The sequence below is a fragment of the Typopeltis vanoorti genome, chromosome 21 (assembly GCF_054136105.1).
Source record: "Typopeltis vanoorti isolate ZY-2024b chromosome 21, IOZ_Tvanoo_1.0, whole genome shotgun sequence".
Lineage (NCBI taxonomy): Eukaryota > Metazoa > Arthropoda > Arachnida > Uropygi > Thelyphonidae > Typopeltis > Typopeltis vanoorti.
In genome coordinates, this window is record NC_143569.1 from 73,524,338 (window position 1) to 73,542,220 (window position 17,883).

At 36.8% G+C, this 17,883-nt stretch overlaps 1 protein-coding gene across 2 annotated transcripts; it reads right to left on the reverse strand.

The window, feature by feature from the left end:
• Positions 1–2,881: 2,881 nt before the first annotated feature.
• LOC150094971 (uncharacterized) lies at positions 2,882–16,835 on the reverse strand. 2 transcript variants are annotated; one of them, XM_090411548.1, is made up of 5 exons: positions 16,654–16,835; positions 16,207–16,325; positions 8,431–8,540; positions 3,284–3,391; positions 2,882–3,180 (listed from the first exon to the last, which is right to left on the reverse strand). In XM_090411548.1, exons 1-5 carry the CDS (start codon positions 16,789–16,791, stop codon positions 3,044–3,046), a joined length of 612 nt encoding a protein of 203 aa, XP_090267674.1. In that variant the 5' UTR covers positions 16,792–16,835; the 3' UTR covers positions 2,882–3,043. The 2 variants fall into 2 exon arrangements, with proteins under 2 accessions (XP_090267674.1, XP_090267675.1); XM_090411549.1 differs by lacking the exon at positions 3,284–3,391.
• Positions 16,836–17,883: the final 1,048 nt, after the last annotated feature.

Below are 17,883 nucleotides of genomic sequence, written 5' to 3' on the forward strand. Positions count from 1 at the left end.
TTTTTATTAGGTAATAAATTTTGTTAAACCTTATATTGGTATACTTCCAGAAAGCAAAGAAATTTAAATTATGTAAATAACTACCGTAGTAAAATTTGTTGAAGAGATGAGAACTCATTCCTGAATTACAAAGCATTACATTCAAATATGTTAAAAGCATTTTTTTTTTATATATCTTCATGCTGGATACAAGAGTGTACACGGAATTTGAAATTAAAAATGACTGTATGTAAAAAGTTTTTAAAATATACTCAGTATAGTAAATATAGTAAAATATAGTCTCCTATTGTGGTGGGCTGAATCTTTATGCCCTCATCTGTATTTTTAGTCCATGAGCGGGCAATATTTTGACCCTTCATGATTGATATGGAGTTGTCCATTTGCTTTTGTCTCGTAGGATGATTGGAAGCATCTTCTCTTGAACAGTGTTTGAAGCGGGTTCGTATTAGGGTATCATCATCCACTTTGTCGTCTCTGTGCACTTCTTCAGTTCTGCGTTTTTACGTGCATGTACTTCTTGAAATTCTTTAGGTGTGTGTGTGGGGGGGGGGGGGGGCACCAAGTCAATTTTTTCCTTCTCTGTTCTCGTATCACCGCCTTCTGGGTCGCTATTTGTCACAGAGTAAAAGTTTAGGTATCCTGGCCATTCGATTTCAAATTTCTTTAATAGTTTTTTAAGCAGCTCAAGTGCAAGATTTTTATCCAATTTTTGGATTAAGTCATCAGTGTCAAGATTATCCACAATTTAAGGAAGTAACTCACCTGTGAAACAACTACTACTTTGCACAAACACTAGTAAAAAATCGACGATCAAATCTCATTCTCGACAAATTCCCACCCCCGTCAATCACTTTATTTCATCTACCAAAATCACAATTCATGATGATAATTTGTGAGTTTAAATCTCTCATCATTGGCCTTTTGAGTATAAACGGGCGCTGAGATTCAGCAGAGAGAGAGGGGGGGGGGGATAAAAGATAGAATTAAATAGTGTTAAAGTAGAGAAAGAGGCCTCAGTTGACCAGTTTTAGCTGTTGACCCACCGGGTACTTCTAAAACGGTCGTTGAATTTTCATTTTTTTAAAGGAAAAATATACTAAAAAAAACCTTAACAGATAGAGGAACATTAAAAGTACTATAAAAACAGTCCATGAGGTATAAAAAATCTGTAGAACATAACAAACGGAGAGAAAATAACAATAAAAACAAATGAACGAAATGGGAAGACCTGGCCCGATCGATCTCGCCCTGAAAAGGACTTGGGACCACCTCGATGTTGGCCTTCGTAGCCCGGGTTATTCAAGTCACCCCTACCTTGGAATATTGGAATAACAAAGGAGTTTATGAAGATTCATGATCACAAAGACAAAAAAAAACAACTTTGGTTATCTAATAATAATAATAAAATAATAAATAAAATGATGTGTAGTGAAAATGCAAATTTAAATCTTTAGAACGTAAATACTAATTAATACTAATAAATGTTTTACATTTTATTAGTAGAATCTAATATTTTTTCCTAATATTTGTTAGAATTATGTGATCGTTTAATATTTACATTACAAAGGTAGTCGAGTCTGTAAATTCTTTCTTCAGTTGTGGATAAAATGAATTAAATTAACAAGGAGAAAAGCAATACAAAACTAATAAAATTACGAATAATGTCTTTAGATTTTTGGTTAATGTTGTATTTGAGCTTTTGCGACGAAACTTTTCCATCTTCGCATGAGACTGGCTGATTCATCATTCAGTTTAAATTCCATTTTTCCGTCTGTAGCAAAAACAGAATTCGGATCTTTTCTAACTAAAGTGCGAACACTGCGCCATCTTTCCGACTGCAGTGCGAACACACTTTACCAATTGATTCGTCTGTCAATTTCTAATCACTCATCAGTAAAGGTGCAAAATGAGTAATGACCTTGTTGCAAGCTGATTGTGGATGTATGAAATCATAACCCGCTACTTAGGCTGTTATGTGTAAATAGAAAGCATCTTTCCATGCAAGTGTAATCCAAGCTTTGTTTCAAAAGCGTTTTACTCTATATTAGAAAAGTGTTGTTACACAAAGCAAATGAACTCAGTAGTAGATGTATAACATTACACCAAATGTGTAGTCTCCTATGGTTTTTTACTTTTATTAAATTTTTAATTTTGAAAAATTAATTTTAAAAAATAAGTATATTTCATCTTTTATAATTATGGTATATTATAAATTTATAATTGCGGTATATTATAAATTATATTATAATTATGAATTATAAGCCTCCGTAGCTCAGTCAGTATAGACGAAGTTATTTATGGAATATTATATATTACATAAATAACTCTAATACACAAAGGTCAAATGATTGTAAATCATTTGACCTTTGTAATTGTGACGCAACATATGTACAGGTAAGCTGCCAAAGTTAAGCTCTTTATATTTTTGTATTCACAAGTAAATATTATTCAAAAGTAATTCATCACTTGACTAATAGATGGCACCACAGATTTCAGATTTTATTTTATGTGATTCTATGCCTTCATAGAATCATATTACTTTGTTTTGTAGATGATTACCTTTTTATATAATAGATAAGAAAGAGAACACAATAAAATTAGGGGAGGATCTCTGCCATTATTAATAAAGCAAGTCAACCCACTAGGAGGGTTCAAGAATACAATAGCCAAGAATACAATGACTGGTGGAGTGGATACTGCTTCCATTCTCGAAGCAGTACCGTTAAGTCGTGGATTCGAATTCCACTGCAAACATTGAACATTTGCGAATGTCTTTAAGTGGTACGTGAATTCAGTCGTTCACTGTGAGACCACCACATTCCTTATTGAAAGCACGAAGCGGCCTTTAATATAAAAATAAAATAAAAAAAAAGCCATTGAAGCCCACTACAAGCAAAGTTTAATTCATTTAAATCATGCCAAATACATATATAAATCAGTAAAACATAATTTGAATTATTATTTCAAACGACTTTCCTGGTCCACATTCCGCCTCCACTTGCAACTTTATTGCAATGTTTTATCACCAAATATTTTCTGTCCCTTATTCTGGTCTCTGTAACTTCGTGCATTTTTTTGGACGGTCCCCGAACTCTATCTCCTCTCCCTTAAGGAAATTTCTGACTTCTGTTTCTTCATCCTTACTCAAACTGGTATTTCTAGAAATAACGACAGTGGAAACTGAAAGCAAAACAAAAAATAGCCATTATAATTATTTCTAATTGTCGATATGTATTCTATTAGATAAAAAAAAAAGGCTGAATTACTAAAATGATTCACTTACTAGAATGTGATTCATCTATCTCCGTGTACTGAGCACAAACACTCAAAATGGCATATTTATTGTGAACTAACTTCAGAATAGAGAAGTAAATATCGGAATGTGGCCCCACTGGAGAAAAAAAAAAACAAAAAAAAAAAAAAAAACATTGGACTTGAATAAGTTGAAATTAGTATTGGTTCTATTTCCATATTCAAAGGTTAAGTACAAAATTTGTGACCTTACATAAATGAGAGGGGGGGGTGCTAATTTTACTTTCCGCATAGCTCCTTTCAAGCTGATAATCAGCCACGTGTCTGTATTTTTCCTATTTGACTTTTTCATAGTATATATGTTACCGCTAAAGTGCCAAAACCGTTAATGTGCAGATTACCTAGCTAATCTGCAGATTAACTGATTTGCTCCGTTAACGTGCGGAATCAAGAGTTTTCCGCATTTTACCTAGGTAATGTGCACATTAACGGCTTCCCTATCGTTAAAGTTCAAAAGTTTGTTTCTCTCATTTCCTTTCCCTACTCCTTCCCCCTCTCCCTCCACTTTTAGTTTGGTTTTTTAATAAGTAAACATAATTTTATCATATGTTTTTTTTCTTAATTGTAATAATATTTTAAACCGATTGATTCCTTGTATTATATTAATTGATTGATGATGGATTCTATCAACTAATTTGTTGATTGTTTGATTGTTTTAACTTGATTCTGTAGATATCGAAAAATAAATAAATAACATTCTGTTAATTTAAGCGTACAGAAACGTTGCTGTTGTTCCAGCAAAGATCTTATTTTCACTTTAACGAGTGCTTAGTAGGTAATGTGCAGATTACCTAGGTAATTTGAGAAATGAAACAATTTTCCGCACATTAACGGATCACCGTAGTTAATCTGCACAATACCTAGATAATCTGCAGAATAACTGATTTCTGCACTTTAGCTGTAACATATATATGACGACATCACCTTATTCATCCGGTAACCACACACACACACACAAATTTTAGCTGGCGCTATAATACGCGCTAGCCTCATATCCTTAGATGCTTCATTTTTTTTTCATACTACCTTTCAACTTTTGGAATAGGACACAACTTAGAATTTTGCATTGAACATTTTCGCAAACAGATCAAAGTGTCTGTCTGTCTGTCGCTGTAACAAACTGACATTTGAAAAAGATCATATCAAATTTAACTCTACTTCGTGTGTGTGTGTGTGTGTGTGTGTATTTTTATATAACTCCCACCACTAATCCCCCTATCACGATAAGCTGACAACCGAAAATTTTTCAGCCTATAATAATCAGAATGATGGTCTCTTAAAACATCTCCTACTCCACGCAGCAGTGCGATTCAAACCCAAAACCTTAGTAGGTAAGCTGTTCAATTGGCCAACTAGGACAGCATGTGTTAAATTCAGGGGAAAAAAAGTAACACACAATATCCTGCACACTATCCTTACATATGAAAAATTAGACTGTGACAGTCTTGGGAGTGGTTAGCTTTACATAAACAGACTACTCTTGCCTTAAACTAAAAAATTGTAGTGTCTCAAAATACTAGGGAAATTCAGTTTCTGTAGGACAACAGGGATGAATGAAGAGGAGAAGGAGGAGACTGAGATAGTGTCATTAATGAGCGAAAGTAGTCAGACAACACACACAGCACAAACAGAACGCTTTAGGTAATCGGTAAGAAATTCAACGCAGTGAATAGAATCTAAAAATTGTTAAGAGGATGCTTTGTAGAAATCGCTTAAATAGTGGAGAAAAAACAAAACAATGAGTCGTTAAAACTCCATGATCTCAAAATATGAAGCCGGTTATCTTCCTTGCATATGCATGCACTGAAAATTCTTTGTTGTTAGATGTAGGAGACACTTCATATATTTGTTTCGGAATTTATTCTGAAGGTCACCGTAGCGCCATCTGATCTCGTTCATCATCTTGCTGACACATCAGTCTTACCTAATTGACTACTTATGATTTGTGTGTCATCGTATGCGAGCTTAAAAGACGCAGCAACTCTAATTGCGAAATGGCAATAAGCTTTCATGGACAAGATTCAAAAGAGTGACCACTCATACCTTTGCATCCTCATCATTCTTTCAAAATTTAGGCCGAGGGGTCTGTTCCACTCTCCTCCCATCTTTTCATTAGCTGTTCTTGACTTCTATGTTTTCTTATTGGATGGTATCGGAGTATCCTTTGGGACAGTAAAAGTGTCCCTTCTTTAATCAATGCATTTTTTTTTTTTTTTTTTTGTATATATAGAGTATGCAGCCTGCTATCCGTCTTCCAGTTTCTATTATTTTTGTTTTCTGCACTTTTTTATGGTTCATATTCCACTATAGAACGTTTTTCCAGAACTTTATAAACTCTTATTCTTGTGTATGCTTTCGAACATGGGTTTGTGAAAATATTACTCATCATCCCTATTATCTGTACGAAGTTTGAATTTTTGGTATGGTTGTCAACTTCTTTTGTATATGATACAGAGCAGTCGAGGAATTTGAAGCGGCTAATTTGTTCTAAAATTTTCTTTTTAAACATAATTTTACTGGTGCCTATGTAGCCTTGTGGAAATCGCGTTCACTACCATAGTGCTAGTTCGCCGGAAGAAAGACCATTCTAAGTTCGATTCTAGTCGCTGATTAGAGGAACGTTTTCTATACCTATTGGTTTATTTTTAGCCGGTTTTAGAATTAGTCGATCTTTGGATACGGGCAAGTAGAGTTTTTAAGACGGGTGTTTAACACTACAAAATAAGAAAATCGATCGTAGAATTTGAGATATTTCAGATAATCAGTATTAGGAACCACGAGATGGCAGTAGTCTGCCTCACTCTCCTTCCTTACCCGATGCCTTTGAATCATTGATAGTCTTGTGGCGACTATCAGTGATGGCTATGGGTGAAGATTATCTGGCCGTCGATCTCAAAAAAAAAAAAAAAAAAGAGTCAAGTAGAGCTAAAGTTCGAGCTTATCACTGAAAATAGCTTTTCAAAAGCCATAGTATTTTTTTTTATTTGTAGATATAATTTGCTGATGGTTCAAAAGTGGGAAGAGCCATAGTCAATGGCTCTTTCCAGTAGAGATGCAGAAATCTTGCAGGATGACTTAAATATGCTGGTGGTATGTGGTTAAGAAGGGTGTTCGGAATAGATTTTTGGCTTGGAGGGTGGTGAAAGGATGGAATGCAATGTCAAGTGATTGTGAGTGAATGAGTCTAATATAATATAAGCTCTCCTGCGATGAATCTTCTGAGCCCATGGATACATTCATTGTAATAATAATAATTCTATTCCGAATTTTTGTAACATTTGTAATTAAGGTAAATATTGATTTTGAAATTCACTTCTTGTTATGTGACTGATCATCTGCATACAACAGGTATTAGGTACAGTTCCATTTCACTAAGTTTAAATAATAGTTTTATATTTTTCTTTCATTCTTTTTTATGATTATTTCACCTATACAAATATTAAACATCAGTAATAATAAACACCAGTAAACCAAAAAACATTAGTTTACATTGATTACTTCAGACGGATGTTGTATAATTCACCTTTATTTATTACTAAGTTATGAAAAGAAAAAAATTGTGTTTCCTTGCTTTTTTTTTTAATTAGCAATATAAATAACTGAAACTTCTGGGAATATTATTAATTTTATTTTATAATTTTATAAAATTATAATTAGGAGGGTCTCCTCTACACAAATAATACAATAATTATTTGAAAACAACAACAAAGAATTAGATAAAATAACGATTATTCAATAAAATATAAGCCATTATTTTTCTGTGATTTTGATTCTCTTCAAGCATTTCGGTACTTGTATGAAGTTACATCCATTCATTGGAGGCGAACATAGAGAGTAATCAACACATTGAAACAAACAGTAACCAGGTGGTCCAGTAGGCTGTTGCTTACTGGTGTAGTCATATTGGTAAAGGAACACAGATTGCCTACAATGGTTTTTATCGTAATTCACGATTGTTAAGTGTACAGTGATATCTGTCGTCGGTCACACACGTATTTTCCTTTCGCTAACGACAACACGTCAGCCATTACTAACATCTCGTTTGCCACTTAGTTGAATAAATGCGCATGCTCACCGAGAAGGTTGATGGTAATAGACAGGTGACATGGAGAGCTTTCGGTACCGAGATAATGAAAGAAACAAGAAAAGAGAGAGAATGAAAGTTTGAAAACGTAGACCAGAGAATTTTGTGTTTAGGAAATTTTGAAAAATTTCCTAAACACAAAATGTATTAACGACAGTGTTGTTTAAGACTGATCCGAAGGAATCTAAGATAAATAAGGACAGTATATCTCGGCCAATGAATTATTTTACTTGTTAAGTAAATGTATTCATGAGCGCAAATAAATTGTAGCATTGTTAGGTTGTGTCAGTAGCGCACTCAGGATTTAAACTTGGGGAGGGGGGGGCGAGTTGAGTAGACACTATGCATCGCGTACGACCTATGACTGAGCATCTGCAATGATCGCTCATTCATAAGTAGTATAGAAATAAAAGACATGATCCAAACAGAAATTAAAAAAAAAAAAAAAAGAATTTTAATTAGGAAAAGATTTTTGGAAAATTTCTAGTGTTTTTTTTCCTTTTTCGTTGGGGAAAAGGGCCATCTGTCCCCCCCCCTGGGTGCGCCACTGGGTTGTGTAGTGCAGGATGGTCTTCCGTAATGAATTCTTGCACTCCAAGGTGGTGTCGTGTAATAATAATAATAATTGTTAACACGTAAACCTGACCGACTTCGAAGCTAAGCAATGTCATTGCCCAAAGCAACTTTATTCAGATATAAGAAAGGAGTTTCTCCTCTACACAAATAATACTTAAATTATTTGAAACAACCAAGAATTATACGAAGCCATAACATTTTGGCTGTATTCTTAACTTTATTTCATCTTGTCTCTTCAATCATCATCATCATAATAATAATAAATTCTAGGAATGATAATGATTAAAATGGGATACTTTTTTAATTCATTATTCTTTACTACAAAAATAGAAAAAAAAATCAGCTAACGCCTTTTTGTTCCCAAAATGTATAGGGAGTAGGTGAGGCCGTTTTAGCCATATCTACTGTTACCTAAAGATGAAAAAATAATACTAAGAAAAAAAGCAATGAATACTCACTTTCCGAGTAGCAAATGGTAAAAGTAGAACATTTAGTAGTTACTTGGAAGGCTTTAAAAGGTATTATTATGTCTCTTCCGCCTAGACCCGGACCCATGTAATAAGAAAACCTAGAAAAGTTTAGTTCATATTTATTTATCTTGGAAACAAAATCTCAACCATTGATTGTAACACACACACACACACACACACACACACAAAGCTCCCAAAATTATTATGCTAAATATAAACAACTGATATTCAAATATAGATTGCTCCAGCAGTTATGTAAAAGAAGCACTTTGTTCCACGATTGAAATAGAACAAAGTTTTAATCATTTTCTTAAAGTGTTATGCAGATTGAGCACTTGGATGATCTTAATGCCCAGAGTTAAATCAAATATTCCCACTTCAAAAATGCCATAAGTAATAGTTCGGAATTACTGCCTGAGCAACCAAAGCTATGATGTCAGTTTATCATGCCCGTTAATTTCGTGTGTTCATTTCTGACACCCGCTGACCTGAGCAGTAGTTTGTTTGCGCAAAAATCAACCGCCATTAAACCTAATATCGACATATCGCATGGTTTAGAAAAAATAAAATAATAATAATATACATATATATATATGATATGTAGAAAGTTTTTTTACCTTGGGTATAATATACGTTAAAGATACCAAGCTATTTTATATATATATAAACTTGGTTTTAATTCCATTTCCCAAGTAAGCAAACAGACACTGGAAAATAGGATTAAAACCAAGTTTATATATATATAAAATATAAAATAGCTTGGTATCTTTAACATATATATATATTGATAGATAGATATATACACCAAGTAATTTTATAAACTTGGTTATTTTACTCCTAATCCCAAGTGAGCAAAGAATTAAGTTTGCGCCTGAACGTAGTTAAGTAATAATGTAAAGCATATCTCTTAGTGAGATGTGCTTTACATTATGGAAAATACTAAGAATAGTGATCAGAGCTTTACCCACCTATACAATGAGTTGCCCTAGTGTTGCACCACCTTTAGACTTGAACTACGTTCAGGCGCAAACTTAACTGTTTGCTTACTTGGGATTAGGAGTAAAATAACCAAGTTTATAAAATTACTTGGTAACCCTAATACATTATTCCCAAGGTAAAAACTTATTTACATCTATATCTCCTCCAGAGATTCTTATTCAAAATAAAAACACCTTGTAGCAACTTGTATGTATAGGTAAAGTTGATAAGGCTCTGTATTACTAAAACCTTGGTATTTAGGGTCTAGCTACTCACTGAGGAGATCTCAATATGGTCTAGCTACTCACTGACGAGACGGATTTCTGAAGGACGCCACGTGATCTAGGATATCCTTTACTTGTTCTACTAGTTTTTTTTTTTGTGTTGTATTAATATCGTTATATATATATATATATATATATATATATACTAACTTTGTTGCATTTCATAATAACTTTAGTAACTTGCTCGAGACGCCGGTGAATTTCCAGTACTCCCCAACACCATCGGGGAGAAAACATTTTCACAGACAGTTCTAGGGAAAATTAAGAAGCGTCCTGCACCATCAACAGCAGAAGAAACTGTCCCCCCCCAGCAACAACATCAGCTGAAGAAACAGTCCTCCCCCCCCCCTCGGTCGTTTCCACCGTACCACTACCAGCGACGTAAGAACAACGAACAACAGAGGGTACAGATGAAGCTAAAGCTAACACTCCACCAGCTATCCCCCCCCCCCGCCTCAACAACATCAGAGGAGGCTTCCTCTGTAGACGCTTTTAAGACTTCCCCAGTAATAGTCAGCGTCCACCCTGCAGAAGAACAGAAGACAGAGGAAGGGAAATATCAACTCCCCCCCCCCCTCCCAAGAACCTCCTAAGAGGAAGGAGCAGGCTTCCCCTAAAATGAGGAAAAAATACCGAAGCCGCTCCAGAAAAAGCACGGACACAACAACATCTGAGTCGGAAATGGAGGTGGAAACCCCTTCCCGCCCTCAGGAGAGCATTAACTCTAAAATTAGTAAACACACCGGCTCCCAGTTCAACTGCTTTGACAACAAAATAGTGAACAATAAACTATCAAGCTTCAAGATTAAGAACAGTCGTCACGAGTTCGAGGTCCTCTCGAGCTCGTGTGCAGAACTGGAAGCCGGTCTGCAGGGTGTGGGATATTCTACCCCCCCCACACACACACAAATTGAAGCTTTAATCAAATATGTCAAGCAATTGCGAATCAAGGACCTATAGGCCGGGTATAACAATGTAAAGCATCATAATGCTGCCACTCCCTTTTTGAGTTGCCTCGCTAAACATCAGAGGGCTCCGCTCACCATCTAAACAAGAGGAGGTGTGGAAGCTCATGCTAGCGTTCAACATCCGCCTTTTGTTCCAGCAGGAAACGCATTTTCCATTACAAGGACATGCAGGTACTTAAGCCATAAGTACCTCGTAACATCGTTTTGGAGATTCGACAACAGAAACAGCGCCGGAGTCGGGGTAGCTATGCTAGCCCCCCCCCCCTCCTCCGAGCCTTCCATAACATCCAGAGGGACGCAGAAGGGAGAGTTCGCCATTGACTGGAAGTACCGGGGCTGTACCACTAGGTACATTAACATCTACGCCCCGGCAGATCCAAAATCAAGGTCGACTTTCTTCCAGTCACTTTATACTTACTTATATGGCACCCATCACGTCATCCTGATGGGGGACTTCAACTGCGTGGCGGACCCGGCCTACGATAAAGTGGGGGTAATCCCAACACAGGTACTGCTGGCTACAAGCAACTGGGAATTCACCTCAGGAATCTCCAGCTGACAGACATCTGGAGGGCTCACAACCCCTACTGTCGGGATTATACGTGGACAGGCCAAGGTATCGGCACACGGCTCGACCGGTTCTACTTGTCACCCTCCCTTGTCTCCAGATCCGAAGCTATAAGGCACGTTCAAATTAAATATACCATTTCGGACCACAAAATGGTTGTGCTCACGTATCATCCACTAGAAGCAGTAGAAGTTGGTCCGGGCCCCTGGAAGTTACCACCAGACTTCCAGTCCCTGTTCTCGGCTAAGCTTAACCAACTGTGCTCCACCTGGAGCACCGCTCGCTGGGACTGGGACGCGTGGGCACGACTAAAATCCAACATCAAAGAAAACATGATAAAATGGGGCCAAGAATGTGCCTTCCTCAGAAGATCTCGGCTTCGTGATCTATACAAGGAAAGAAGCTGGTTCGTGGCCAGCCAACGCCAAGGCTTTCCATGTCACAATGCCATCCGTGACATTAATCTCGACATTGAAGCGGAGAGACAGAAGCAAGGGGAAGAAAAGAACACTAAGATCTGACTCCACCTCCGCTCGGAAGACAGGCAATCGGCTGCTTTCTACAGCAGGCGCTATGTCAATTTTCGACAGGAGCGAACCATCACCACCATCACTGAAGGCGGGTGTACCTACACCACAACACCCGACATCCTGAAAGCCTTCTGGGGGTACTACAACAACCTCTACCAGGACAACAGTACCCCACAGGATTACTCCTGTTGGAATATTGACCCCTTCCCTGTGCACATCCAAGCAGGGTTGGTTGCACCAATCACAGCGGCCGAAATAACATCAGCCTTCAAGCAGGTTGACATCAAGATCCTTCAACTTCGGGAGAAGCTGGGGAGGGCTTTGGCCTCCCCGTCCTCAACATCAAATACCTAAGCAATACCACCTTCCATCTTAGCAGGATACTACAGACCAACCATCCCTGCAGCTATCCTGCAGTATTTCTTAGGCTTTAAGCTTCCCCTTTTTGGGATCCCAGCCCACCATGGTCACAAGGCGGATATTGTTCCAGAGGATTACAACAGACTTTGCCAGCTAGTACAACAACTCCACTCGTCGGGTGTCAACACTGCCGGGATCCGGAACAGAAAGATGTGCTACAATCATTTCTTTAACATCCTTCGTACTGACGTTCCGGATCTAGGAATCAACAAGAACGACATCCTCTTAGGCCACCTCTCTAAACATCGAGGTTACCCGTCGAGAAAGGACCTGGTCTGGAGGATAGCCTGTGGACACCTTTCAGTCAACGTGAATAGGTGGTGGTTCAACAACAACTGGAACCCACTATGTGGCTTCTGCCAGAGCCTGGACACCGTAGAGCACGCTTTCTACACGTGTCCCATTTCCATCTTCATCTGGAGGAGGCTAAGCGACTTGCTCCGCATCCCCCCTTCCTCCTACTGCAGGAGCAAGTGATCTTCCTGCAGTTCGCTCCACCAGCTAACAACAGGCAGAAGTTACTAACATTCATCATCAATGAATTTAAATATCACATCTGGAAGGTAAGAAAAAATTTTCCAACTATGCTAATCCTTCCAATCTGTTGGATCTCTCTCGGATCGTCCTCTACCTGTTCTATGGTTCCTTAAGGAGGTTTTTACATCTCGAGAGAGAGGCTTTGGATGACATCAGATTTAACAACAAGTGGTGTTCACCTCCAATCCTGTGTAATGTCAGAAATAACACTAAGTTCTGTTTGCTGCTGCTTAACATCTCCATCTGCAGCAGCATCTCCACCCTTAGCCATGTCTTTGGTCTTTGCATCCACTTTGAGGTCTCTTTTGGTCCTTGGTCTCCCACGGACTCGGACGAAGAACGCATGCAGCACAGGCCTACCCGAAGCGGGCTGCCCTGAAGGAGTGGGTCACCTGGGCACCGGTTACCTCCGTGGTCCTTTTGTTTTTTTTTGAGGCAGATCTTCTAGGAGGGTGAAGAGATATCATCTGATAGCTTTAAGCTAGCACGATTCGAATAATGAGCTGAGGCCTATTTTTCTTCTTCTTCCTTACCCCTACCTCCCCACTTACCCTCATTTAGTCACATATAGGTGACTAAATGTCGCGCATATTCTTCGCAATATCTCTAAATGGTATCATTTATTTGAACAATTTTCAATTCACGTGCACCTTACAGCAGATTTTTGTTTTAGGGCGATGACCCATTTTCCAAATGTACATGTGATCTCAGTCTAATCTAAGAATCTCAGACCACGAATTTTGCCACGGGAGTAGTGACTTTCATATATTTATTCTAAATACGCTCGTGCAACAGTGCCATGTGTTAATAAACTAGTAATGTCTAATTTTCTGACTAGGCAGTGCATATTTTTAAACATTATATACTATTTTTTTTCTTTACAATATCATTCCTAATTTACGCTCACGCGCAAACCTACACTTTTTACCGTGTAGGCATTCGGGACCGAAATCCTACGGAATAGGTTGGTTACTCCTTATTCCTGGAGGTATCCTATGACTGTAGCCTGTGTGTTCACGGGGCGGGTTTGCTTGCTTGCGGGATGAAAAACCCCAGATAAACTGTGGAGAAAATCCTGCCCAAGTCCAAGACCGGCTAACTTGGTTATGGCTGAGGGAGATCCTTGAGCTTCTCACGTCGTCGACGGAATCGAACCCAGGACACTCCTTCCCCAGGCTTATAGTTGCGAAGCGCATAGCCACTAGGCTAACTGCGTGGACTTTACAGTATAAAAGTCGATATTGTATCAATATATAAATAAATAACTAAATCGTGTCCTACAAATGGCTATATTCTCTGGTCTCTTTCAGTAAAAATAAATAAATAAAAAATAAAACTGCCGTGTCCTTCTCATTTAGTATTGCTTGAGAAAAACGTGCCATTAAACCATATTTAGAAGCATTAAAAAAATCAAAATCAAACACTTAGTGGGAGGTGAAGTTCATCCGCTGGCGTGAGACCACCGCCCAGCTTACTGGAGACCTAAAGTGTTGTTTCGTGTTTAGAGCAGGGTTCTGGACTATGTAAAAAATAAATTAAAAAAAAAATATATATATATATATATATTCATTTTTTATTTTTATATAAACTGACTAAAAATCCGAGAATCATAACAAATTGAGATTTATTTGATACGCAACATGTTTCGTCGGGATCGACTTCATCAGGCGTTAAGAACATAGAAAGCTATTAAAAGACACCGAAAAAAAACATTGAGACACTCTAAAGCTATAAAATTATAAAGCTATAAATTCGACTGTAAATTACAGTTATTACAGTCAAAAGAAATCACCTTGGACCCTCTTCATATGAACAATAATCTCAGCTATAATTTGCCTGACTCTTTCAGATACTGGAGATCTCGCGGAACCACACACGCACAGGTGTACAACAATAGAACTTTAACACGGAATATAGCCGAAGTTCATAATAACTGTAATTTACAGTCGAATATTATAGCTTTATAATTTTATACCTTTAGAGTGTCTCAATGTTTTTTTTTTTCAGTGTCTTTTAATAGCTTTCTATGTTCTTAACGTCTGATGAAGTCGATCCCGACGAAACATGTTGCGTATCAAATAAATATCAATTTATTATAATTCTCGAAATTTTAGTAAGTTTATATAAAAAATGAACATATCCCAACTCCGAGTTAACAGTAATAATCCCATATATATATATATATATATATATATATATATATATATATATATATATGTAATAAATTTTTTAACTTGGGAATATTGTATATTTGTATATTAGGATAACCAATTTATTTTATAAACTTGGTTATTTTAGCTCCTAATCCCAAGTAAGCAAACAGTTAAGTTTGCGCCTGTACGTAGTTCAAGTCTAAAGATGGTGCAACACCAGGGCAACTCATTGTGCAGGTGGTTAAATTACTAAGATTAGTGATCAGAGCCACTGATCACTATTCTTAGTATTTTCCATAATGTAAAGCACATCTCACTAAAAGATGTATATACTGCATATACAGTATGGGTGGGGTCACTACCCAGACCGGTTTCAACCTTTTTTGAGGTCTCCTCGGTGAGTAGCTAGACCCTAAATACCAAGCTTTTATCCACCTTTATAATGAGTTGCCCTGGTGTTGCACCACCTTTAAACATGAACTACGTTCAGGCGCAAACGTAACTGTTTGCTTACTTGGGATTAGGAGTAAAATAACCAAGTTTATAAAATTACTTGGTAACCCTAATATACATTATTCCCAAGGTAAAAAAACTTAAAACTAACCTGACTGTATCTCCTCCAGAGATTCTTATTCAAAATAAAAACACCTTGTAGCAACTTATATAGGTAAAGTTCATAAGGCTCTGTATTACTAAAACCTTGGTATGGCTTGATAAAAGATTAATACCCTTGGAGGGTAATGGATGGCAATGCTGTAACCAATGAAGTTCTAACTGAGGCTCGGCTATTGCTGTTACCCTCTTGCCATGATCAGAGCTTTAACAACTCAACCTTAGTATTTAGGGTCTAGCTACTCACTGAGGAGACCTCAAAAAAGGTTGAAATATGAAATAAATGGGTAGTGACCCCACCCATAATGTATTGCAGTATCCATCTCTTAGTGAGATGTGCTTTACATTATGGAAAATACTAAGAATAGTGATCAGAGCTTTACCCACCTTTACAATGAGTTGCCCTGGTGTTGCACCACCTTTACACTTGAACTACGTTCAGGCGCAAACTTAACTGTTTGCTTACTTGGGATTAGGAGTAAAATAACCAAGTTTATAAAATTACTTGGTAACCCTAATATACATTAATCCCAAGGTAAAAAAACATTATTCCCAAGGTTAAAAAAGTTATTTACACACACACGCATATCCAACCACGGCACCAAATGTATTATAGGTTTGCAACCTATAGTACATTTGGTGCCGATTATAGTACATGGGTAAGAACAACATAAAAAAAAAAATTGATTTTGAATATTACTGAAAATCTCTTACAGATTTATCTTGATATCTAAATAGGTGACAGTTGAGGAAACATATAAGTCCATGCACAAAGGAATCCCTTGAAATATGTTCGGCAGAACTCTTGCAATCCAATGCCATGTTCCGTTTAGCTGTAAAGTAAACAAAAATTAATACTAACCAGGCAATAACACTGCCCCCACCCCCAGCTCTGATTACCTCCTTTAATACTGTATCTAATTTTAACGTTTGAATAGAAATAGATCTAAATTATTTACGATTCATCTATTAGGTATTATGACCAACCGAAATAGTAAAGTTAACACTAAAGTTTAATTCATCAATGTTTAAATTACATATCTGAGATGATGCATCATTTACCTTGTACATTTTAATATAGAAGAGGATTATGCATAAAGATAACAAGACCTGCACGCTAAAATAATTGGCGCAATGGTTATAAAAGTATTCTGATATTACCTGAGATATGTCGAAGTTATCAATCGCACAATTATCAAGAGGACAAGTCCCGTTCTCAGATGGTATCCAAGATTCTGCTTGAACTAAGCGAAGAGAACTCAAAAGGTACAAAACAGCGATCGTTAATAAAGATAGCATTTTGATGTAGTCAAAAATGACTTAATGACTGTTTCTAACGTGAGTTTGTTCGTAATTCACACTTTTCGAGTGGCGACGGAAAGTTGCGCATGCGTGAAACGACAATGTGAATGCAGATGACGTTTTATACATTAAAGACTTCCTCTTCCTGTCATTTTTTTTTTTACCTTCATGGATGTAAATGTAAAATTTACATTTACATATATAATAATGAACTTTAGTTCATTTTTATACATTCATCACTGCATACGACCCAACGTGTTAATATCACAATATTCACCTAAGAGTAGAAAAGGCATAAAGGTTTTAGTTTAATACAATTCTACGATAATTTTAGATCGTGTGACATTGAAATCCAAATCCATCTAAATCCATTGAAATACAAGAATTATTATTGATTGGAAATAATTTATAGACACAGCAATAATAAAAATCACTGGAACAGTTCAATTGGGTTTATTAATTCTGCCTTTCAAAATTTTTCTGCGATCCCATTTTTTTAATATTTATTTTTAAATAGCAGGCATCGAAATAATCTGTGGAAGATCAATGGTTTTCGTAATATTTCGGTTTCTGTCTGCTATCAGTGTTAGCTGAAGATCGGCTGTCCATCGATCTTCAAAAAAGGTTACTTAGGGTTAAAGGGATTCAGGATTCTATTCCCTTTGGGAATAGAATGTGTGATAGAATTTATTTAATATAAACACAGAGTTTGGTAAACGCACAATAATATTAGAAGCCTTAATAGGCTGGTCACTGACAATTTATTTATTTATTTATTTTGCGGGTTGATCTCATTGCACAGGGAACTGCAGTCATTTCTCTTTGGGAGACCCCCTTTTTCAGAATTCCATGATCTCTATTTGCCATCTTCTTCCTTTTATTTGTAGGAATGTTTTAAACTACGGTGTCTTTTCCCTTCTTCGATTATTTTACATCTGATGTGGCAATTATCTTTGGAAGGGCCAGACAATTTACGGAGCAAATTATTGATATAACATCGAACAATCAGACGCCTTTGTAACTATGTTAGTAGCCTTAGTGTTACACGTACCTACGATTTTTAATATTTCTAGTGTTTTTCCAAGCACT